At 39.1% G+C, this 25,626-nt stretch overlaps 2 protein-coding genes across 6 annotated transcripts in view; one reads left to right on the top strand and one right to left on the bottom strand.

Annotated features, from left to right (window-relative positions):
* PRPF18 (pre-mRNA processing factor 18) overlaps positions 1-7,029 on the top strand; it is a 29,511-nt gene extending 22,482 nt beyond the window's left edge. The window contains exon 10 of one of the 2 annotated variants that reach the window (XM_081128382.1): positions 3,059-7,029. In XM_081128382.1, coding sequence (XP_080984508.1) covers positions 3,059-3,139 — 81 coding nt within the window. In that variant the 3' untranslated portion in view covers positions 3,140-7,029. The remainder of the gene's footprint in view (positions 1-3,058) is intronic. The other variant, XM_081128383.1, reaches the window with a different exon arrangement.
* LOC308552918 (uncharacterized protein) overlaps positions 1-25,356 on the bottom strand; it is a 47,343-nt gene extending 21,987 nt beyond the window's left edge. Inside the window, exons 1-3 of one of the 4 annotated variants that reach the window (XR_013998155.1) lie at positions 25,152-25,356; positions 21,637-21,682; positions 14,015-17,354 (exon numbers count right to left, since the gene is read on the bottom strand). Coding sequence is in view for 2 of the 4 variants with exons in the window: in XM_081128356.1 (XP_080984482.1) it covers positions 16,268-17,332 (1,065 nt within the window). In the remaining 2 variants the exon portion in view is untranslated. Of the gene's footprint in view, positions 1-14,014; positions 17,355-21,636; positions 21,683-25,151 lie in introns of those variants that run through there. The other 3 variants (XM_081128356.1, XM_081128357.1, XR_013998156.1) reach the window with 3 other exon arrangements.
* Between the last annotated feature and the right edge of the window lie 270 nt (positions 25,357-25,626).

The raw sequence follows: 25,626 nt of genomic DNA, 5'->3' as shown, positions 1-25,626 counted from the left end.
TATAGGCCTGAACATAGTCAACCTTTGATCTCTGATAGAATTTCATTATTCTTGTTATTGTGATAGGAATTGGGTGATTTTAATTTTTGTGAACCCAAACTGAGAAACCTTAAAATAATTTGTGTCAGAAATGCTATTAGAAGTAATTAAAATTAAGTGCTTCTGTTCTTGGTAGTTGTTATTTTTAATGACTAATCAGTATTGCTGTAGATACATAGATTTTAGTAAGACATTTAACAGAGTCTCTCCTTAAAACAAGCACCTTTGAAAGCTGGTAGATAAAACAGTTAATAGGATTCCTTGCTGGCTGCAGAACTCTTCCAAGAACTGTTTTAGAGCTATCTAGAGCAGCATATAACAGGTTTCTGCCCTTGTCTCTGGCCTGTTTGTGAATTTGGATAATGACTTAGAACTGGTGGATGAGAAATCTAAGAGGAATAACTGAAAATGAAATGCCAACTAAGGGTTTTAAAAGATGACAGACTGAAGGATGAGTTGCAAGAGACTGAATGAATTTTAAGAGTGATAGCTCTTGTCATCAGGTAAAATTACCACTATAAAGTTATAGATTAGATAAGAACTGGCCTAATTGCAGAAGTGATAGAAAACACTTGAAATTTGTGAAGTCGTGGGAATTTGTGGTGTGTGTTGTAATTGTCTGAACGGAAGGTCATGGTAACAAAAAGTTACATAACAAAGGCGGTGCAGTAGCATAATACTGAATTCTGCAAGATTGGCCAGGTCACATATGGAATGTTGTACTCAGCTTTTACATTATTAAAATGTTTTTATTATACTATTTCGTGCATACGAAAGAACACACATAACATACAAGTTATGAAGTAAACAAAACAGACATCTAAAGGCCTTGCCCTGCTGGAGTGGCTCAGTTGGTTGAGCGTCTTGTTCACTGAAAGGTTGCCAATTCCATTACCATTCAGGGCACATACCTGGGTTGTGGGTTTGAACCCTGGTTGGGGTGCGTACAGAAGGCAACCAGTTGATGTTTCTCTCTTACATCGATGCTCCCCCCCACCCCCTTCCTCTCTCTAAGCATGTCCTTGGGTGGGGATTAGAAAATAAATAAATGCCTTAATCCTGATTTAAGAACTAGAGCGTTTTGAAGATCATGGATCTGTATTTTCCTTCTCTACCCCAGAAGTAACCATTATCTTGAATTTATATTTGTCATTTCCTTTTTCAAAAATAATTCTGCCATGTTATGTGTGTATTTCTAAGCAATGTTATTTTTACTTGTTTTTTAGTTTTATTTATTTTTGTTGTTTATTTTTGTTTAAAATATTACAGACGTCCCTTTTTCTCCCCAATGACCCATTCCACCTCGCCCCATCCCCCTCCCCAGTTCCTCTCCCCACCATGTCTGTGTCCTTGGGTTGTGCATATATGCATATACATTATTTGCTTAATCTCTCCCCCTCCACCCACTCACCCTCCTCCATCCCTCTGACATTCGTCAGTCTGTTCTATGCTTCCATGTCATTGAATTTAATCTGTTCATCAGTTTATTAAGTTCTTTAGATTCCACATATAAGCAAGATCATGTGATGTTTGTTTTTCTCTGCCTGGCTTATTTCACTTAGCATCATATTCTCCAGGTCCATCCATACTGTCCCAAAGGGTACGAGATCCTTCTTTACAGCTGCATAGTATTCCATGGTATATATGTTCCACAGTTTTTTTATCCACTCATCTACTGATGGGCACTTGGGCTGTTTCCAGATCTTAAGTGCCCATCAGTAGATGAGCTTTTTAGTATTAAAATGCTATTATACTGTATGCAGCCTTTGCCCCTTGCTGTTTACATTCAACATTGTTTCTTTTTTTTCTTTTCTTTTTTTTATTAAATATATATTGATTTCAGAGAGAGGAAAGGAGAGGGAGAGAGAGAGATAGAAACATCAATGATGAGAGAGTCATTGATCGAGCCCGCAACCTGGGCATGTGCCCTGACCGGGAATCGAACCCTGATCGCCTGGATCCCAGGTCGACGCTCAACCGCTGAGCCACGCTTGGCCGGGCTCAACATTGTTTCTAAGATTCATGTCTGTCAGTGGTCTCAACCAGAATTCCCCATCTGGACCATAGGACACAGAAAGTTTATATGCCTAATATGTTTCTCAAGGGTGGCACATATGTAGCACCCCTTAGATACACAGGAGAGGAGCTGTCTCATTATATACAGTGGGTGCTTTATGCTAGGCAGTGGGGCTTAAATTCTCTACTTGAACCTAGTGGAGAAGGGCCATTTGGATATTTTTAACATCATTCGCAGGCCATACAAAATTATCAACTTAAAAATTAGCTATGAAAAAAGCTCCAAGATATATTGAATTTCGAGTCCCACCTGCTGTTACCTTGGCAGGGTCAGACCAAATGATTTTGTGGGCTATATATGGCCATAGGCCGGACATTCCCCACTCCTGTTCTAGGTAATTCATTTTGACTGCTATAAAATGTTCCATTTGTGAGCTTACTTTTTCATATATTCTCTTACAATGGACATTTGCGTTATTTCCAGTTCTTTTGCTATTGTTGTTGTTATGTGAACAATTCTGCCATAACCATCATGTAAATATTTCTGGGTATACATGAATAAACGTTTCTGTAAATATACATTTGAGTGGTATTGCTGGGGACTGCCATATTTTATTTATTTATTAAATAATTATTTTGATTGATTTTCTGTATTTTTTTAAAAAATATTTTAAAAAATTGATTTTAGAGAGGAAGGGAGAGTGAGAGAGAAAGTAAGAAACATCAATGTTTGAGAGAAACATCAATCATTTGCCCCCTGTACACACCCTGACTGGGGATCGAACCTGGAACCTGGGTATATACCTTGACCCAGGATCAAACTGGTGACCTTTTGGTACATGAGATGATGGGATGACATTCAACCAACTGAGCCACACTGGCCAGGGCTGGTGACTGCCATATTTTAATGGGGACATTGGTAAACAGAAGTGAGTACAGAGGAGGGCAATTAAGAAAAGTTTAACTGTATCATAACCAACCTTTATTTTTCTTATTTTCTTAGGGATTGAAGAGATTAATGACCATTTGCCAGAAGCACTTTCCTACAGATCCGTCAAAATGTGTAGAGTATAATGCACTGTGAGATCTGTGTACAATGTATAGATAACAATAAGAAACTTAAGGGAGCATGGTACGGACTTCTGGAATTACCAACAGGAATGAGGGAAGAAGAAAAATGGAGTTTCTAGACTCTGGGTTCTACCTAACTCTTGGTTTTACAAACTGTCTTGGGTCTCATATCACATCTGACTGCCAACTGATTTCTGTGTCTTTTATTTTAAATAGTTGAAAAGCTAAGTTCTAAAAGACTTTTCCTCATAATTTAAATGTGTAAACAGCGGTTACAGAAAGAGGTTTAAAATGACTCTTTCCCTTTAGACGTGAAAGTTGCAGTTAGATGATTAAAAAGGAACATTTGAGGATGGTCTTAATTGTTTCTGTAAAATATGATTTTCACATTGTCTTTTATGTCCTATTTTTAGAAAATATTTTATATATTTCAACAAAAACATGGAACCATTTAAATGAAACTTCATAGTCCTTAAATGTTTCTAAACTTTCGCCATCTTGCAATAGAACTTGAATGTAAATGTTATTACTGTTTACTCAAATGTTATTCTTTTCCATTTCAAAGCTTGTTTTTATCTTCTAAGGATTGTAAATTTCATATTCGTCATCTCTTGGGACATAGAATTAACAGGAAATAGAAGTTTGAAAAACAAAAGATGGTATATTATACCAACAGAAGTTCAAATTAAGTAACCCCAGTGCATCCAGGTGAAGGTGGGGAAATGGATTGTCAAGCCAGCCAAGAATGGGAACATTTTGATGTTGCTGTTTCTTCCTAAAATAGGACTGCCTGCAGGTTTCATCCTCATGAGACCTGTGGTGGACTGCAATTCCCAGCTCCATCCCTCCAAGCAGAAGAGAAAGGTGCCATGATTCTCTTTACTGCCCTAGACAGTAGGTCCTGGGTCTGATTTCCACAAATGAGGACTTCTGAATCTTGTACAGTGTCATATCTAGATATTTGTGATGAATCACTGTGACTTGGGAGGTGAGAGGATTCAGTTAACAGAGGAGAGTGGGTAAGTAGAACGTTAGCTGACCAGGTGGAGAGGCGGTACCAGATAGTGGGAAGAGTGGGGTACTGCAGGAAGTCAGAACTTCTAGCTTCAAATTTTAGCTCTCCACCTACTGACTGCATGACTGTGAGGGAGTAACTTAATCATTCTGAGTCTCAGTTTCCTTACCAGCAAATAATAGTAATAGTCCATACCTCCTGGCATCATTGTTGTGTTTAAGTAAAAAAAAATGCTAGAACACTGCCTGGCAAATAAGAGCTCAGTCAACATTAGTTGTCATGGCCTTATTGTTGTTGTTAGAGTGAAGCCAAAGTAGCTGCCATGAGCCCCATGGTCAAGGGCAGTGTGTGCTCACATAATGTAACAACAGTGGTGGTGTTAGCAGCTACGGTACTAGTAGAAACATTTTTTGTGCATTTACTATATGCAGGCTCTAGGGTGCTTCCACTTTCAGCCAGCTCTGAGTTGACAAGGATAGAGGATGTCAGAGCTAGAGTCAGCTGAGTAGGTAGGTGGATGTAGCTTCACAGTCACTTATTCTGGCCCCTCTGGGGAAGGCTTGAAAGCTGGTTTTGGCCACTTGTGGTCCATGCCTGTGCCTGATTGTTTCTGCTGGTTATTTGCGTGGATGGTGGCTGAGGCCTACTGCGCTAGTTTGAATCAGGTTTCTCGTCCCCCAGCCCACCCCACTTCCCATCCTGGAAACTGTTCCTTAAACTTTCCTAAAATAAGACAACAATCTAGACCAGTGATTTTTCAACTGGTGTGCCGTGGCACACTGGTGTGCCGCAAGAATTTTTAAAACATGCGATACCTGACTATTTAGGGCACTGATTTTTTTTCCCTTAGATTGTCAAATTAAAAAAAGTGACAGCAGTCAACACAACGGTAGCCGTCTGGTGTGAATGAATCAAATTCATACCTACTCTTTTGTCAGATCAGCAACAAGTACATTTTTGTGTGTGCCGCAGAATTTTAGTAATTTATGTGTGCCATGAGATGAAAAAGATTGAAAACTGCTGATCTGGATTTTTGCTATGTAGTATTGTTTAGGACTCGTTTATAAATGTTGTTGACTGAGTACTCCCCACATTGCTTTTTCTTTTTTCACTAGGCCACAGGATGGCAGTCAGTTAATTTCATTTTGCCTTCCCACTTGCTGTTAGTTAATATGCCACATAAAAAAGAAACTATATTATGTGATAGCAGTACCTTCTAAAATTTATCAGTATGGATAGATAGTTTAAAAAATAATTGTAACATATTTTATGTGCTGTGAATGTTAACCACTTTGGGCTTGGGTAGAGGGAGGCAGATTCAAACTTGTAGATCTTTCACAGAAAAGTTTTCCATTTCCCTGAATCTAAAGATTTCAGATGACTCCAAATATCATATGGGTAGATTAAAAAAGACCTCTTGCATTCTCTGAATCATGAAAATTATACTTTAGCAGACACTACATACTGTTTTTAGCTTTTTCTAAAACAATGATGGCATATCTTTTAATCACAATCCTGAAATAGCTATATTCTTCCCTTCTTCCCCACCTCCTCAGACTCCTATCCAAAGGAGTTGTCTTTTTTTTAAAAAAAATATATCTTTATTGATTTCAGAGAGAGGAAGGGAGAAGGAGAGCGATAGAAACATCAATGATAAGAGAGTCATTGATGGGCTGCCTCCTGCACGCTCCCCGCTGGGGATTGAGCCCCAACCCGGGCATATGCCCTGACTGGGAATCGAACCTCGATCTCCTGGATCCTAGGTCGATGCTCAGCCGCTGAGCCACACCGGCCGGGCAGGAGTTGTGTCTTCTTAATTCAAATTTAGTAAAACACTGGTTTTCCCTCAGAAGTCAATACTACATTTCCTAGGAAGGAGGAGTATTCTTGCCAACTGTAAAGACTGAGCAGTATTTTTCAGCATTGCAGGACAGAGTCTGCGGCAATCTGGAAGTCATGGCTGTGATTTCAGTCTTTGGGGAAAATAAAGTTGAGGCCAAAGATAATTGACAGAGAGAAACAGAGAACCATCTAGTTGTTGTAGGAAGAAGGGGGAGGTCCTGAGAGGCCAGAGCGAGGAAGGCAGCTGTCATTAATGAGACCTTAGGGTTTGCTGTGGGCTCTGAACTCTCAAATTTGGAGGAACAGGAACTAAGATTGATAGCAGTACACTTAAAGTTAAATTCTTTCTGGTGATTTGTACTTTAGCACTTTAGATTGCCCTGGTATTTGACCTCAGTAAATATTTTAGAAATACAACTGTCTTTTTATTTGATAGAAAGTAGTCATTTATCCTGAAAGTAAACTGGAAAAGACTATAAATTGGAAAAGACTATAGCTGAAGTATAATTTTAGCTTACATCCTACAAACAGTTCTCCCACTCATATTATGACCATTAGCAAGTTTCACCAGCCTAGCTCTACCTCCTACGATCAACTTGATTGAAGAATTGTTTGTAGTTATATCAACATTCTCTATACCACCTATCCATCATTCTTTTAGGAGTTAACATTGTCATTACTGCTTTATGTTCCCTTTACATGCTAATTATAACCCAACAAGGCAGCCACACATATATTAACATATTAAACCATCCTTTATACAAGAAAAACCATCATCATAATGTACCTAATACCCCTACTATTAACCATTAACCCCAAGATCATTTTGTTGACATTGTATTGTAAGTATAAACAAAACATTAAATTGTAAATCTAATAATAGAATCTAAAATTCTTAATTATTGAAAAAGTATGCAAGAACTGCTAACTCATGCTCCTACACCTAATGTGGCTTTTTCAGACTTGGAGGATGGAGGTTATCCATTGGTCTTAGAAACCAGAAAATTGGTGCAACTCCAAATAAAAGTAGTAAATCTGTTTGCCTCAATAATTTCATTACTTAGATGCTAATTATACCAGTCATAATAACTGTCTCTAATGTTCAGAAATATATTCTATACCCAAACTATATAAAAACTATAATTTTATATGCCTTTATCACCAGCCTAATCCCTACTATAATGTTTATCTACTCCAGCCAAAAAATAATTTTTCTGATTTACTGATTTGAGAGAGAGAAACATCAATTTGTTGTTCCATTTATTTATGCATTCATTGGTTTATTCTTTTATGTGCCCTGACAGGGAATGGAACTCACAACCTTTGCATATCAGGATGATGCCCTGAGCTACTTCGCCAGGGCAAGAAATAGTAACATTATTGACATAGTGACAGTGAGTAACAGTTCAAACTATGAAACTATCACTCAGCTTCAAACTAGACTACTTCTCAATGATATTCATACCAGTAGCACTATTTGCCACATGGTCAATTATGGAATTCTCGATATATGCACCCAGGTCCCAATAGCAGTGGATTCTTTAAGTACATTTTAATATCTCATCACAATACTAATTCTAGTTACCACCAACAATCTTTTTCAATTACTTACTGGCTGAGAAGGAGTAGGAATTATGTCATTCCTGTTAATCAGCTCATGATAAGGCTGAGTAGACGCTAATACTGCCACCCTGCAAGCAGTCTTCTATAACCGTATTGAAGATGTCAGAGTTATATCAATAGCATGGTTCTTAATTAACTCTAACACATGAGAATTACAACAGATCATTTTACTCAACTCTGACAACACCAATTTCCTGCTAACTGAATTACTCCTAGCTGCCATGACTACTATCTGCCATGGAAGGCCCTACACTCATCAAGCACAGTAGTCATAGCAGGCATTTTTCTACTAATTTGATTCTACCCACTAACAGAAAATTAATTCAAACAATATTTTGCTTATGAGCAATCACCACACTATTTATAGTAATCTGTGCCCTCATCCAAAACATTAAAAAAACTGTAGCCTCCTTCACCTCAAGCCAACTAGGCCCAATAATGGTACGCATCTCAACTTCACACTCCCCTTTCACTGAAACCACCCCGCCTAGTTCTACTACCTTCTATGTTGACTCCCTAAATTGGTTTGCAACCCATTAATGTGATGTGACCAGCAATTTGAAAATTACTGATTAAAGGAAATTATCAGAGTCAAGGAAGGAAATGACCTGGTGGATGAATTCCGGGTAAAAGGACTCATTTAAAATTTTTTTGTAATACAGAGATATAGAGATAACACTTAGCTCTCAAGGTTAGTGTGAAATTTAGCAGATTATAAACCTTGAGTACTTCAAGTGCTAAATACTTTTGAAGCAATAATTATTAGGTTTCAAATGAGGAGACCTGTCCATAGAGGGAAAGAGGAAGAACCAAAATAAGTAGCATAGAAGCAATCTGTAAGAAAATAGGATAGGTGATTACCGTAGGCTGACTGTAAATTGTGTAAAGCAAGATTAAACAAGGTATTCTAAAGTAAATTGGAGGTCATTTAAAATACGAGATAGGGTTGAGGCAGAAGGAGATACAAGGATCTAGTATATTGCATGAAGTATCTCTTGAGGATTATTTTCCAAGACTTAGGTAGGGGTAGGTTACATTTCTTCTCATGTAAATTTTTAATCAAAATATACATACAGAAAAATGCATAAATCAAAAGACAACTACATCATGGTAAGTTTTTCAAAGTGAGTATCTCCCAGTAACTAGCACCCAAGTCGGGCAAGATGTTATTAGCACCCCAGAAATCCCTTCATACATCTTTCTAGTCATAGCCATGTGTTTTGTTTTGTTTTGTTTTAAATATATCTTTATTGATTTCAGAGAGAGGAAAGGAGAGGGAGAGAGAGAGATAGAGACATCAGTGATGAGAGAGTCATTGATTGAGCCCACAACCCGGGCATGTGCCCTGACCGGGAATTGAACCCCAGTTGCCTGGATCCTAGGTCAACGCTCAACCGCTGAGCCACACCCGGCCGGGCTCATCATTGATGTTTCTCTTTCTTTCTTTCTCTCTCTCTCTCTCTCTCTCTCTCTGCCTTCCTCCCTCCCTCCCTCTCCTTTCCTCTCTCTGAAATCAATAAAGATATATTAAAAAAAAATGTAAAAAACAAACATCATTTAGGTAACTGATTAAATAGAACAATTATCTCTTACCCATATGTGCATTCATCACTGATGATAAGTCATAGAGAAACAAATACCAGAGGCTCATCAACTACTGCATTGTTCAGAATTAACTTTTTTTCAAACTGATCAATTGTGGTCCTTGCCCTCAAGAAGTTCACAGGTTAATACACAGCACTTTAAAAAAGTAACTCTAAGAATATATGTTACAGGGTATTAAGTAGAGATACATGCAAAGGGCTACTCTAAATCATTGTCAAATGAAACCTAGTATCCCTGTCCTAACAGTTTCCAGCTACCCTCCATGCCACCTCTAAAAACCCTAAGAAAGCAACACAGGATATTGACTCAGTGTCTCAGAGATGATGTCTGAGTATCTCCAATTACTCTGCTAGACAATACATAAACTTGATTCACATCACTGGTTTTAAAATACCCACTCTCCTCCATCAAGACAATAACAAGGTGACTTGCACAACATATATCTGTGACAGTAGGTGCAATCCAAAATGCAGCTCTCCATAGATAATTATGGCTTTGCCACTGATACTGTTATCTATTAGGCAACTTATAACAAATATGGATTCCGTATGGTCTTATTACACCACAGGCATACAGTATAAGTTTATAAGAAAGTGTTTACACTTTTGCTTCATGTGGAGAAAATAAACCTGTTTAAAGTGAAAAATGACCTAAATTATACTTAGACTTATTATAGAAATGTAAAATTTTGGTGGTCATATCACACAGTATTTTTTTTCCTCTTGATTGACTTTCCCCCCGTTATATTTATGTGATAAACACTTAAGTATAATCAGGAAAAGCAGAAGCAACAAACAGTGAGCAAAGAATATGGAAGATAATTTAAAGTAAACCAAGATTTTTTAGCACCATCCTTTAAGAATGGGTCATCCAGCCCTGGCTGGTGTGGCTCAGTTGGTTTGAGCATTGTCCTGTACACCAAAAAGGTTACGGGTTCAATTTCCGGTCAAAACACACATGTAAGTTAAAGGTTTGATCCCAGTCAGGGCATGTATGGGAAGCAACTGATCGATGTTTCTTTCACATCAGTGTTTCTCTCCCTTTCTGTAAAAATCAATAAAAACATATCCTCAGATGAGAGTAAAAAATGTGTCATCCAGAAAATCACCAAATGTGTCATCAGATGGTGCTCTGCATGTCACTATGCAGTGGGGGCTGTACCTACAGTGAGGAGAACTATGATCCAGACCCGTTCCCAATGAAACGTATGGACACGTCATAGAGCATTGAGAGGAGCACAATTCTGATACATCACAGATGGTGGAGTGGGTTTTGAATTTCCTTTACTGCAGAGATTACTTGAACAAATCTGTTTTGATAATAGATATATTCATTGCATTTCAAAAACTGAAGATTCTTTTATTCAACAAGCATACCCTGGGCATTAACTAAATAAATGCACAGATAAAAATACACATCCCAGGAGGGCTTATATACCAAGAGATGAAACCATCACCATTAAGTATTTCTAATAAAGGCACTGAATAAACAATGGTTCAAAGGCCTAGAATTGATGGCAGAGTGGAAAATGAGTTGGCAAGGGCAGGCTGGAACTACCAAAATGCCTGATAGAGGAGACTGCTTCACCCTGAAAAGAGTGTGCACTCACAATAAATTGTTAAGCTAGAGTGCATAATGGAAACATTATTCTAAACATTATTCAAATATAAACCATGAAAAATGCATTCAAGCAGGTTGGTGTACATGATTTTCTCTCTCAGAAGGGCAATAAAGATACATAAAGGACAAAAAAAGATCACTACACATTAGTAAGTTATGGAGCATAATCTCAACACTATGCACATTTTTTTTTTTTTTTACACATGCTAGTACCAACCACCACCAGCTGCCCCAATACCAAAAGAATATGCATTCAAAATCTGATGTTGATTCTGTTTGTAGAGCAATCAAGGTGCCCTATGCGTGCCACTCATGACAGAAGACATTTTGCACATTTATTTAACAAACACTATGCGCCAGGTGCTGTTCTAAGCACTTAACAAATGTCGACTCGTGGTCACATCATGGCTGCTACAACTCCAGGAATCTCAGACAGAAAAACCTGCCCAGAAATCCCCAGCAAGTTTTTGCTTACAACTCAGAAAATAGACTTTGTTGGTTTGTTTTTTAACTAAGCACAGTATTCCCCCCCCCTCCAAATGTTATATTGTTATTAGTAAAAAACTAAGGGAGAATGGATATTGGGTGGGCAATGAGTGTTTGCCACCAGCAGCCATTTCTCAACTTCTCAGTAAACAATTCTTATGGTATCTTCTTTTTTGGTCAAGAGCAATAAAGTTTTTATATATCATAAAGAACTTTAAACAACTAAAGTACACTAGATACTGTCACTTCAGTTTCTCAAGCTTAAATGGTCAACATAGCAAAACACGGATATTTTATTTATTTTTAATATATCTTTATTGATTTCAGAGAGAGGAAAGGAGAGGGAGAGAGACAGAACCATCAATGATGAGTCATTGATCGGTTGCCTCCTGCATGCCCCCAATTGGGGATCGAGTCCACAACCCGACATGTGCCCTGACTGGGAATTGAACCCAGATCACCTGGATCCTAGGTCGATGCTCAATCGCTGAGCCACGCCCGGCTGGGCTGGATATTTTAAATATAAGCTGAAAACCAATATAAGATGTCTCAAAAATACATTGTTTTGTTATTAGCTATATTTCATTTATTTAAAGATCAGTTTATGACACTTTTAACCACCTAAAACATAGCTAAAAACAGAATGGAAGCAAAAATGTCCAGTAAGCCAAACATTTATTTCAATTAACATTTAATGGTCAACTTAATATAATGTATAATATAATCTTAAAGGTGTAATATTAGAGACAAAAGTAAAATGCTAAGAGAATACAAAGAAAGGAACGATTAATACTGACCTAGAGCAGCATTTTCCAACCGTTTTCATCTCATGACACACACAAGCTAATTACTAAAATTCTTTGGCACTCAAAAAATATATTTTTTGCCAATCTGTAAAAAAAAAGGTATTATTGATTTACAAAAACTTTACCTACCCTTTTTGCTCCAGTGACTTTTTAAAAAATCAGGTGCCTAGACATGTATGTAAAGATTTCTGACACCAAGAATTAACCAACCAGATGCACCCTTATTATGCGACATGACCAATAAGCTGCAACTCTATTATGTGACCTATATATTTATGGTTCAAGACACAGCATTCACACCAGACGGCTATTGTTGTGTTGGCTGTTGTCATTTATCAGACAATTAAGGGAAAAGAGGTCAGTGCCCCTGACTTGAGTCAGGTATTACATGTTTTAAAAATTTTTATGCCACATCAGTTGAAAATTACTGACCTAGAGGGGTGAGGGGAGAAAAAGGTCAGGAAAGCACTTTGGTGCAGGTGGCATTTGAGCCTTGCAGGCAGATCTAGTAAGGAGGAGAAGAACTTGCAGTCCTGATGCAGCAGCATGTCTGGGAAACAGCAAGCATTCTGGTGTAGTTGTCACAGTCAGTGCATGGAGAGATCTAGCGATACAGCTAGAAATACAGGTTAAGTCCAAATTCAGGTTTAATGGAAAATTGTTTCAGAAAGCTATCTCACATAGCTATTTCAGAAAGCTATCTCATGGAATGGAAGGCTGGAATACAGAGTTACATGACCAGCTACAACAGGAACAGTCTTCTCCCCTTCTCCCACTAGCTCCTTAAGAATATTTCCAAACTTCTCACATGGTATAGAAGTCTCTTCACATTTGGGCACCTGAGTTCCCTCCACCATTTAATTTGCTTGGAATGCTTATACAGTACTCTCTTTTTTCCACTAGCTAGCTGGCTTTTATGCATCCTTCGATACTTGGCTCAAATGAGAACATCTGTCATTTCACCAAAGAGTTGGATTCCTTCGCTCTCCTGATTACCAAACCAGGGCCAGTTCCCTGTGGGGTTCCCATGACACCTTGTCTACACCAATGCATATCATACTATATTAATTACTGACTTCTGTCTCTTACCACTTGCATATGAGCTCCTTGAGGATACATCTCTATACCCTCGCATCTATGATGTGATAAATGTTCAATGCAAGTTTATCAAATATAATAAACGAGGAGGTTATTTTAATAATCTAGAGCAGGGGTAGGGAACATGCAACCTGCAAAATCATTTCATCTGGGCCTGCTAAGGCAACTGCAGGCGGGACTTGAAATTCAATAAATCTAGGAGCTTTTTGGTAATTTTGTATGGCCTGAGAATGATGTTATAAACATCCAAATGGCCCTTGGCAGAAAAAAGGTTCCCCACCCCTGATCTAGAGTAAGGAAAGGTGCTAAAGCATGAAAGTGGGAAATGAAAAGTTTAAGGCAGATACCAAAGTTCACATGTTTTATTCATAGGAGAAACCTTCAGGGCCCCACCCTAAATCTATTCTTATTTTGAGAATACTTTTAATAAACATGGTCATCAGGTTTTATAACCTACGAAAACCATTTTAAAATAAAGAACCTGAATCATTAAGGTTAAATTACAGTGAGCATACTTCTGCTTAACAAGATAAACATGTACTATTTCTAAAATGTTTTCATCCAAATAAAATTGAGGTGCTTTTTCCTACCATCAAACACTGTACTGACACTATGATAGAGTGTGGCAGAACCTCATACACTGCTTATGAGGATGTAAATTGATATAACTTCTATAGATAATTATCAATAGCTCTAAAATTTAAAAGGGGATATCATTTGGCACAGTAAATCCACTTTAAAAGTTATCTTGCAGATATACAGGGTGTCCCAAAAAATGTATCCACACTCTGAATAATTATAAAGGCAGTGTTTATTAAAATACATTTCATTTTCCAACACCATTTATTGAAAAGACTGTCTTTACTCCCTTATATGCTCTTAACTCCTTTGTCAAATACTGAGTACAATGGCTTTGGTCGATTTCTGGGGTCTCTGTTCCATTCCAATGACCTGTTCCTGTGCCAGTACCAGGCTGTCTTGATTACAATGGCTTTGTAATATAATTTGATATCCGGTATTGTGATCCCTCCTTTGTCTTCTTTCTCAAGATTGCTGTGGCTATTCAGGGTCTTTTTTGGTTCCATGTAAATTTTTGGAGTGTTTTTTCTAGATCTGTGAAATATGCCGTTGGTATTTTAATAGGGATTGCATTGACTCTATAGATTGCTTTCGGTAGTATGGATATGATGATGATGTTAATTCTTCCAATCCATAAACACAGTATATGCTTCCATTTGTTTGTATCTTCTTCTATTTGTTTTTTCAATGTCCTGTAATTTTCTGAATACTAGTATTTTACCTCCTTGGTTAAGTTTATTCCAAGGTATATTATTATTTATTTTTGCAATGTTAAATGGGACTGTTTTTTCAGTTTCTCTGAGAGTTCATTATTGGTGGACATAAATTTCTGTATGTTAATTTTGTGTCCTGCTACTTTGCCGAATTCATTTATTAAACCTAGTAGTTTTTCAGTGGAGTCTATAGGGTTTTCTATGTACAATACCATGTCATCTGCGAATAACAACATAAATGGTATTGGGCAAATTGGACAAGTACGTGCAAAAAAAAAACTAGACCACCAACTTACACCATATATGAGAATAAACTCAAAACGGATAAAAGACTTAAATGTAAGATGTGAAACCACCCAAATCCTAGAAGAAACCATAGGCAGCAAAATCTCAGACATCTTTCACAGCAGTATGTTTGCCGATACATCTCCTAGGGCAAGGGTAACAAAGGAGAAAATAAACAAATGGGACTACATCAAAATAAAAAGCTTCTGCACAGCAAAGAAACCATCAACAAAATGAAAAGGGAGCCCGTGTATGGGAGAACATATTTGCCAATGACACATCTAATAAGGGGTTAATTTCCAAAATATATAAAGAACTCATATAACTTAACAAAAGGAAGACAAACAATCCAGTTAAAAATGGGCAAAGGACCTAAATAGATACTTTTCCAAGGAGGACATACAGATGGCCAAGAGACATATAAAAAAATGCTGAAAGTCACTAATCATCAGAGAGATGCATTTAAATGACAATGAGGTATTACTTCACACCTGCCAGAATGGCTACCATCAACAAATCAACAAACAACAAGTGCTGACAAGAACGTGGAGAAAAGGGTACCCTAGTACACTGCTGGTGGGAATGCAGACTGGTGCAGCCACTATGGAAAACAGTATGGAATTTCCTTAAAGAATTAAATATGGAACTGCCATTTGACCCAGTGATCCAACTTTTAGGAATATATCCTAAGAATCCTGAAACACCAATCAGAAAAAATATATGCACCTCTATGTTCAAAGCAGCACTATTTAGAATAGCTAATATCTGGAAACAGACCAGGTGCATATCAATAGATAAGTGGATAAAAAAGATGTGGTACATTTACACAATGGAATATTATGCAGCTGTAAAAAGAGGGATCTCTCACCCTTTGAGACAGCATGGAGGGAGCTGGAAAATATCATGCTAAGTGAAAAAAGTCAGAGAAAGACCAGTATCACATGATGTCACTCATTGTGGAATCTAATGAATAAAATAACCTGATGAACAGAATAGATCCAGAGACACAGAAGCATGGAACAGACTGATGAATCTCAGAGGGAAGAGTATGGGGGAGAGGAGGGGGCGGGCGAGATTAACCAAAGAACTTATATGCACATATGCATAACTCATGGACACAGACAATAGGTGATGAAGGCCTAGGGGGGTTGGGGGTAGGGGTCAATGGGGGAAAAAGGTGAGCATCTGTAATACTTTCAACAATAAAGATAAATTAAAAAAAATAAAAATAGCCCAGCCAGTGTTGCTTAGTGATTGAGTGTGGACCCGTGAACCTGGTTTGATCCCCAGTAGGGGGTGTGCATGAGGCAGCTGATTGATGATTCTTTCTCATCAATGATGTTTCTTTCTATCTCTCCCTTCCTCTCTCTGAAATCAATAAAAACATATTTAAAAATAAATAAAATAAAAAAAAAAACATATTATTTTCAAAATGTAACAGAATCTACAGACATTGTTTAATTGTTTTGTCAACACCTATTTTCAAACTGATGTCCGTTCTGGTCCAGGCACTGCTGATAACGCAAAGCAATAGAATCACAAACATCAACAAACATTTCATTTGGTATTTGAGTGCATTCTTGTTCAATGGCTACTCTCAGTTCAGAGACTGTTGCTGGTTTTGTAGCGTAGACTTTATCTTTTAAGTATCCCCATAAAAAAAAGTCTAGAGGTGTGAGGTCTGGTGAACGAGGAGGGTATTCTACAAAACCCCTTCGTCCAATCCACCTGTTTGGCAAGATGTCATCAAGGTAGGATCTTACATCATGATGGTAGTGTGGGGGTGCCCCATCTTGCTGAAAATAAAACTCTTCATCTTCAAAGACCTCTCTAATGCTTGGCATGACAGACTGTCGCAGTAAGTTCAAGTAAATGGGACCAGTCACAGTACCATCAACAAAGAATGGTCCAATTAATCCTCTTGATGATAAGCCACACCACACTGTAACTCCTGGTAAATTAACATGATGTTCCATCATAGCATGCGGATTGTCAGATCTCCCATAGGTGCAATTGTGGCGGTTAATTGAACCATTTAATTTAAATGTAGCCTCATTACTCCACACAATCTTTGTTGGAAAGTGTGCATCTTCTACACATCTTTCCAAGTACCATTCGCAATACTCCACTCTTCGATCTGGATCATCTTCACTGATAGCATGGACTAATCTTGGAATGTCACTTTTCCAATGGCAGCGCTTCAAAATACGATGGACAGATGATTTCGAAATTCCTATGTCATGACTTGCTTGCCGCACAGATTTTCTTGGACTTTGGTGATACATTTCCAATACCCTTTCTTGTTTTGTGGGGCTTGTCGATGTCCGTGGTCTTCCAGAGCTCTTTTTGTGGACATTCTGAATACTAATTCCATCAGCTTCAAACTTATCTCTAATTCGAGTGATGGTAAGTCGTGTAGGTGGACCTGTTTGAAATTCCTTCATAAACTGTCTTTGTACTTCAACTGCGTTTTCAAACTTCCAATAGCATTTTAGGATGAATTTCTTTTGTTCAAAGCTTAGTCTGGCTGCCATTATTTATTCCAATGGGTTAAATCTGAAAAGAGAGAAACATCAATTGAGCTATCAGCTGTTAAAGTGTATATACACTGTTTTGGGACACCCTGTAGTTATGAATAAAAGACATTCATTCACTTAGCATTGTTTATAACAGCAAAAGACTAAACAACCCACAAACCATCAATAAGGTTAGAGCTAATTAATCTGTTTCATCCATACACTGGAAAATTATAGAGCAGTTCAAAAGAATAAGATAAGTCTATACGCACCTATGTATTAGGTGAATGATGTAATTTGCGTACACAAATAATACCATATTTATGAAAAGGATATATTCTCATGTGCCTGTAAAGTGTAAACCATAGAAAATGGTTTGTCAGAATAAACACCCACTTTTTTTTTTATCCTCACCTGAGGATACGTTTATTGACTTTAGAGAGAGAGAAAGGGGGAGACAGAGAGAGAAAGAAACATTGACTGGTTGCCTCCTGTACATGCCCTGACCAGGGATCTAAACTGCACCCTTTCTGGTGTATGGGACTATGCTCCAGCCAACCGAGCCACCTGGCTAGGGCAACACCCACTTTTGAACACTTCCTTTAAGAGGAGGAATAGAAGGAAGCTTTGGGGTTGAGTTTTGGAGGGTTGTTTTTTCACTTTTCATTCTAACTTTTTACAAGAAAAATGTATGTACATACTATGTTTATAATTAATAAAAATGACAGACAACAGTATGGTGATTTCCAGAAAGAGGGTGGTGGGAGAAGGTAGAAGAGGGTATAGGGGAACAAAATGGTGGTGAAAGGAGACTTGGGGTGGTAAACACACAATACAATATAGATGATTAATTACAGAATTATAACCTGAAACCTATATAACTTTATTAACGAATGCCACTCCAATAAACTCAATAAAAAATAATAACTAAGTTAGGTTCACAAAAGCCTTACTTGGGAACTGTGCTACTGAATGATCCCCAGAAAGGTAAAAGCTGCCACTCGGAACATGTAGTATCTGTGCCATTTTTATGTGTTTGTGTGCGTCTGTGAACAAGCCAAATTCTCCCAATGACTTGAGGATTGTGTAGGACAGGCACACATATACTATGCATTTAAAGTGTTTCTTGTATTAACTGAACTCCTCAGAGGACAGGCTCACCACAGACAAATTTAAGGCTAGTCACGTTACTAGTCACCATGTGCTCCCCAAGGAAGCTCAAGCATCTAGACACGAGCAACAAGAGCTCAAACAGACTTCCTAGAATATCTTCAGGAAACTGTAGGCTGATGTGTAGATAGTGCTTGGTCCAGCAGCTACATTCAAATCTGGTGTGGTGTTTGAGAACGTGGCCTTTCTTCCCAGAAAAAAGAGCCTGAATCCCTCTAAGGTTTCCCCGGAGGCGGAGCCCAAGCCCAAAGCAAAGCAAGACCCACAGTCAGCACCACAGCTGTGGAAGCTGGCAGGGCCTAGGTCAAACTCAAATGTGGGGGCTATATAGGGGTAGCACCCACGTCAGAACCGCTCCCACACTCAAAAGAGAAGTCGGAGCTGCTCTTAGTATCAAGTCAGGAACAGGAACAGGAGGTGAGGTGGGCTTCAGGGCAGTGTGCAGAACCACTAGGAGTGATAAGCTAGAGTCACATTCTTGTAGAGTCCCAGCCATAGTTGTGGAAGCAGCAGGGCCTGGGCCTGACTTGGGTGTGGGGGCAATCGGAGTGCACCGCCATGTCACAGACACTCTGGACCTCAAAGCAGAAGTCAGAGTTGCTCTTGGTGTTAAGTCAGGAGCAGGAACCCAAGGTGAGCTGGGCTTCAGGGCAGAATGCAAAGTCCCAGTCAAGAGGAACACAAAAAGACAAACACTAAGACATATCATAATTAAAATGGCAGACGTCAAAGACAAAGAAAGAATCTTTGTCTCTTCCTGACTGTCGCGGGAAGAGAGTGACAGTCAGTTACCTACAAGGAAGCTCCCGTAAGGCTGTCAGCTAATTTCTCATCAGAAACACTACAGGCCAGTGGGGAATGGCATGAAGCATTCAAAGTAATGATAAGCAAGGATCTGAAACCAAGACTACTCTATCCAGCAAGGCTATCTTTCAAAATTGAAGGAGAAATAAAAAGTTTCCAAACCAAAAAGGGACTTTATTACCACCAAACCAGCATCGCAAGAAATGTTAAAGGGACTAAATATATATAGAGAGAGGAACATAGGCATAAAAAATAGGCAATAAATAAGTACCTATCAATAATAACCTTAAATATAAATAGTTTAAATGCTCCAATCAAAAGACATAGGATAAAAAAAAAAAAAAGAGATAGGATAACTGAATGGATAAGAAAACATGACTCATATATGCTGTCTACAAGACACCCATCTCAGAACCAAAGACTCACACAGGATGAAAGTGAAGGGATGAGAAAATTTTCTGTGCAGGAACAACAACAACAAAAGCTGGGGTAGCAATACTTATATCTGACAACATAGTCTTCAAACCAAAGGCCATAATAAGAGACAAAGAAGGCCACTATATAATACTAAAGGGATTGATCCAACAAGAAGATATAACCCTGGTAAATATATATGCATCCAATATAGGAGCACCTAAATATATATAAAAAAAACTCTTGGAGAAGTTTAAGAGAGACACTGACAGCAATACAGTCATAGTAGAGGACTTTAACACTCCACTGACATCATTGGATAGATCTTCCAGACAAAAATAATCAACAAGAAAACAGTGATCTTAAACTATATACTAGACCAGATGGATTTAACTGATATTCACAGAACATTTCATTCCAAACATGCAGAATATACATTCTTCTCAAGTGCACATGGAACATGCTCAAAGAGCACATATTAGGACACGAAATAAGTCTAAACAAGTTCAAGAAGATTGAAATCACATAAAACATCTTCTCGGATCACAATGGCTTGAAACTAGAAATCAACTACTATTAAAAAAACCTCAAAAATATTCCAACACATGAGGCTAAAGAGCATGCTATTAAACAATGAACAGGTTAACAATGAGGTCAAGGAAGAAATAAAAAACTTTCTGGAAACAAATAAAAAGGAACACACAACAATCCAAATACATGGGACATAGCAAAAGCAGTCCAGAGGGAAGTTTACTGCATTACAGGCCTGCCTCAAGAAACAAGAAAAAGCTCAAATAAACAACCTAACCCTATAATTAAAAGAATTAGAAACAGAAGAAAGGCCCACAGTAAGTAGAAAGAAGGAAATAATGAAGATCAGAGCAGAAATAAATGAAAGAGATTAAAAAACCAATACAAGAGATTAACGAAACCAAGAGCTGGTTCTTTGAAAAGATAAACCAGATTGATAAACCTTTAGCCAGACTCATCAGGAAGCAAAGAGAGAGGCCCCAAGTAAAAAGAAAATACTGTGAGTAACTACATGCCAACAAACTGGATAACCTGGGCGAAATGGACAAATTCCTAGAAACATCATTCTGAACTTAATCAGGAAGAATCAGAAAACCTGATAGGCCCATAACAACTGATAAAATTGAAGCAGTAATAAAAAAAAACAACCTCCCAGCAAACAAAAGTCCTGGACTGGATGGCTTCATAGGCAAGTTTACCAAACACTCAAAGAAGAGCTAACACATATCCTCCTCAAGCTTTTCTAAAAAATTCAAGAGGAAAGCAGGCTTCCAAGCTGTTTTTATGAGGCATTATCCTAATTCCAAAACCAGGTAAAGACACCAGAAAGAAGGAAAATTACAGGCCAATATCCCTAACGAAGAGAGATGCAAAAATCCTCAACAAAATATTAACAAATTAGATCCAGCAATACATTAAAAAGATCATACACCATAATTGGGAAGGAAGAAGTGAAAGTGTTACTTTTTGCAGATGACGTGATTCTGTATATAGAAAACCTTAAAGACTCCTCCAAAAAAACTATTAGAAACAATAAACAAAAAGAGTAAAATTGCAGGATACAAAAGCCAATGTACAAAAATCCACTGTATTCCTATATACTAACAATGAAATTTCTGGGGGAAAAAAGAGAGAAAAAAACAATTCCTTTTGCAATTGCAACAAAAAAATAATAAAATACCTAGGAATAAACTTAAAGGATGGGAGGACCTATATATTGAAAACTACAAAGCATTATTAAAAGAGACTGAAAAATACACAATGAAATAAAAACATATTCTGTGTTAATATGTTGGAAGAACCAACATAGTTAAAATGTCCATATTACCCAAAACACTATACAGGTTTAATGCAATCTCCATCAAAATACCAATGTGACTTTTAAAAATAGAACAAAAACTCACCAGATTTGTATGGAGCCACAAAAGACCCGGTATACCCAAAGCCATCCTGAGAAAAAAGAAAAATTTGAAAACATTTACTTGCAAAGATATGTGCACCCCTATGTTCACTGCAGCATTATTCACGGTGGCCCGGACATGCAAAAACATATGAAGTGTCCCCAAACAGCTGACTGGATAAAGATGATGTGGGTCATATATATAATGGAATACTACTCAGCCATAATGAAAGATGAGGGATGGACCTTGAGAATATCATGGTAAGCGAACTAAGTCAGTCAGAAAAAGCTAAAAACCATATGATTTCACTCATATATGGGATATAAAACAGAAACTCATAGACACAGATAACAGTATGGGAAGGGGGGTTGGTGAGGTAGTAAAGGTAAATGGGGCCAAATATATGGTGATGGAAGACGATTTGACTTTGGGTGGAGGGCACACAATATACAGATCATGTATCACAGAAATGTACATTTAAAACATATGTGATCTTATTAACCAATGTCACCCCAATAACTTTAATAATAAAGAAAATGTATTTCAGCATATCCCAAACTGAGACAGGCTATAAGTATATGAGTATTTTAAATATAAAGTAGCATTAAGCACATAAGCATAAACAGAATAAACAAATTATTTGCTGAAAAAATGCAGTAAAATCTACCATTCATCGTCGAATTCATATTTATATCTACTATTTTATCAGCTATTCACAATAAGAACCACGTAGTTTTTTGCCCTGCTATAGGCAAAATCCTAGCTTGTTTCCTTCCAATTTCTACCATGAACATTTATACTTTAAAATTAAAAGAGGATTATATAAATTGTTCTTCTCCCTCCAAAATACATAATACAAAAGTACCACAGAATGTACGTCACAATTTATTATGAAAGACTTGAAGGACTACTAGCCCTGGATCATCTGTTCCATGAAGACAATTTAAAACAAACCAGGTAAAAAGAAATCCACTTTATAAACTTATGTTTGGGAGCATGGAACAATTCTCCCCCAATTCCTATTTTCCATAAAAGTTTTCCTTAGCCATCACAGAGCTCCACAATCAGAATAGCTCTTCACTGTTAACATTTCTATTATACCAGGTTATATTTTTGTCTATCTCACAATCTATTCTAAACTGCACAGCACACAGCACATTTCTTAATAAAGTTCTAAAAATAAAACACCCTCAGTTTTTTGTTAATTAAATTTATTGGGGTGACAATGGTCAATATGAATATACAGGTTTCAGGTGTGGGTTTCTACGTTACAAGATACGTATATTGCTGTGTGTCCACCACCCAAAGTCGTATCTTCTCCTGTCACCATATATTAAGACCCTCTTCACCCCCACCCCTTTCCGTCTGGCAACCACCACACTGCTGTCCGTATCCACGAGTTTCAGTTTCATATCCCACATGAGTGAAATCATATGGTTCTTAGCTTTTTCTGACTGACTTATTTCACTTAGCATAATATTCTCTAGGTCCTTCCATGTTGTTGCAAATGGCAGTACTTCATCCTTTCTTATGGCTGAGTAGTATTCCATTGTATATATGTACCACATCTTCTTTATCCAGTCCTCTATGGAAGGACACTTTGGTTGTCTCCATGTCTTGGCCACCATGAATAATGCTGCAGTGAACATAGAGGGGCATGTATCTTTGTGAATACGTTTTTGAGTTTTTCGGGTAGATACCCAGGAAAGGGATTGCTGGGTCGTATGGTAACTCTATTCTTAACTTTTTGAGGAATCGCCAGACTGCTTTCCATAGTGGCTGTACTAGTTTACATTCCCACCAATGGTGAATGAGGGCTCCCTTTTCTCCACATCTTCTCCGACACTTGTTATTGCTTGTCTTGTTGATAGCAAGCCACTCTAACAGGTATGAGGTGGTATCTCATTGTAGCTTTGATTTGCATTTCCCTAATTGCTAGTGAGGCTGAACATCTTTTCATATATCTATTGACTGTTCCTATGTCTTCTTGGGAGAGGTGTCTGTTCAGGTCCTCTGCCTATTTTTTGATTAGGTTGTTTTTTTATGTGTGTTTTGTTTGTTTTTTAAATATGTCTTTATTGATTTCAGAGAGAGAAAGGGAAAGGGAGAGAGAGAGAAACATCAATGATTGGATGCCTCCTCCTGCATGCCCCCTACTGGGGAAGGAGCCCAAAACTCTGGCATGTGCCCGAATCACCATCTCCTGGATCTCCTGGATCATGGGTCCATGCTCTACTCCTGAGTCACACCAGCAGGGCTATGAGTTCTTTATATATTTTGGAAATTAAACCTTTGTCGGTGGAGCTAAATACCCATTGTTTAAGTTACGAATTTATCCCCCCTATTCCTGAATATCCTATTAGAGGAAAATGTCTGAGGCCTTTATCCCATAAAAATGGGGAAACTGAGTTGCATCTTTACAAACTCCACCTGCTGCTGAGAGATACAACCCTCATCTACCTGCCTCTATGCATAAATTTGCCCTTATACAGAATATATTTTCTATCCATTTGCCTGGTTCTAGCAATCAGTACCTTCAACGTTGGCTCTCCTTTACCAACTTCTCAAAGAACCATTTCATCTGACCTGACTGTATTACCTCAAAACTCTTTGCCTCACCTGCAGTTCCTAGAATACACAATGGGAACTGCAGGTTAACCTTTTCCCCATCTTGCACATCTAACAAAACACCTCCAAGACTCAGTTATAAGCATCACTCCCTCTTGGAAGCATTTCCAGACCCCATCCTAGTCCTTCGGATCAACCCAGGCATGGGTTTTTTGACTGTTTCCCTAGAGACCAAACTCCGAGAGCAGGAACAGTGTCTTAATTATTTTGCAACTGCTGTTCATAACATACGGTCTGGGCAAGAGGTGACGCTCAGAAAATGCCTGCTTGTTGTTTGAACACCAGAGCTAAAACATCGCTTTCAAAGGACAAGGACCGAGGTAACGCCGGAGCCACGTCTTCCTTCACCTGTCCAGGAAAACAACTCGTCTTTGAGGGACATCGACTTCAGGAGTTCCACGGCCCGGGAAGGAAACAGCTGCTCTCTTCTCCACTGCCTTGGCCTCAGAGGGGTGAAAGTGACACAGGTGACACAGGCCTGGCGACCGGGGTCTAGGGACCCGGCAACTTTTACAAAACATGACCAATCGAGGGGAGAGAAAAACGTCCTCGGGTCCAACGCAGACGGAACCAGACGGTAAAAGGAAGAATCGGGAGAACAGAGGCAGAGCTCGAGGCCCCGGTAACCCGAGGTAAATAGGAAAGCGGCGGCGGGGAGCAAAGGGAAACAGAGGGTGGCGGGACGGGGGTCCGCCTGGAGTCCGCGGGCGCCGGCGGCTCGGGGGACCGGCCCGGGACCTCCGCCCCAGAGCGACGCGGCCTAAACCCGCGGTCTCAGGTCCAACGCCCCCCCTCCCCGGCTCCCGGCCCCCTGCCCCGGGGAGGCGCTCCCGCCTCGCTTCCCCGCCAGGACACCGGTCCCGGTGAACACCCCCGGGGGTGCTACTTACCCGGCCGGCCAGGCCGACTCTCCCCACGGGCCGCGGCGGCGCACCAGGGTCCAGGCGCCGCCGTGAGGCAAGGCTGGGCGCGCTCGGCGGAAGCCCGCCGCCGCCCGAACCCCCGCGGGCGCCGACCCTACGCCGAGGCCGCTGGGCGCAAGCCCGCGCGGGGTCAGGTAAGCGTGCGGCAGGGAGACACACTCACCTGCGCCGCAGTCGCCTGGCCGCGGCGCCCCTTGCCGGCGGGAGGACCGCACTGCACCGCCCCTCCGTCGGCATCCTACGCTCCCGCCAAAAGGTGTCGCGGTGGCGCAAGTTTGTGAAATTTCACAGCTTTGCAGTGACTCTGGATGGTGAGGAAGAGAAATGGTCCAAGGGTGTGAAGATCAATTTGGGGAGCCAACTGTGTTCTAGTAGGAGAGAGGGGGAGAATCCTTCCAGTCCTTCATTCTCATTCATTCAAAGCAATTCCATTCATCTGGAT

The sequence above is a fragment of the Miniopterus schreibersii genome (genome assembly GCF_964146895.1).
Source record: "Miniopterus schreibersii genome assembly, chromosome: 1".
NCBI classification, from domain to species: Eukaryota; Metazoa; Chordata; class Mammalia; order Chiroptera; family Miniopteridae; genus Miniopterus; species Miniopterus schreibersii.
Note: the sequence above shows the minus strand (reverse complement) of the source record. Positions and strands in the feature narration are given on the sequence as shown.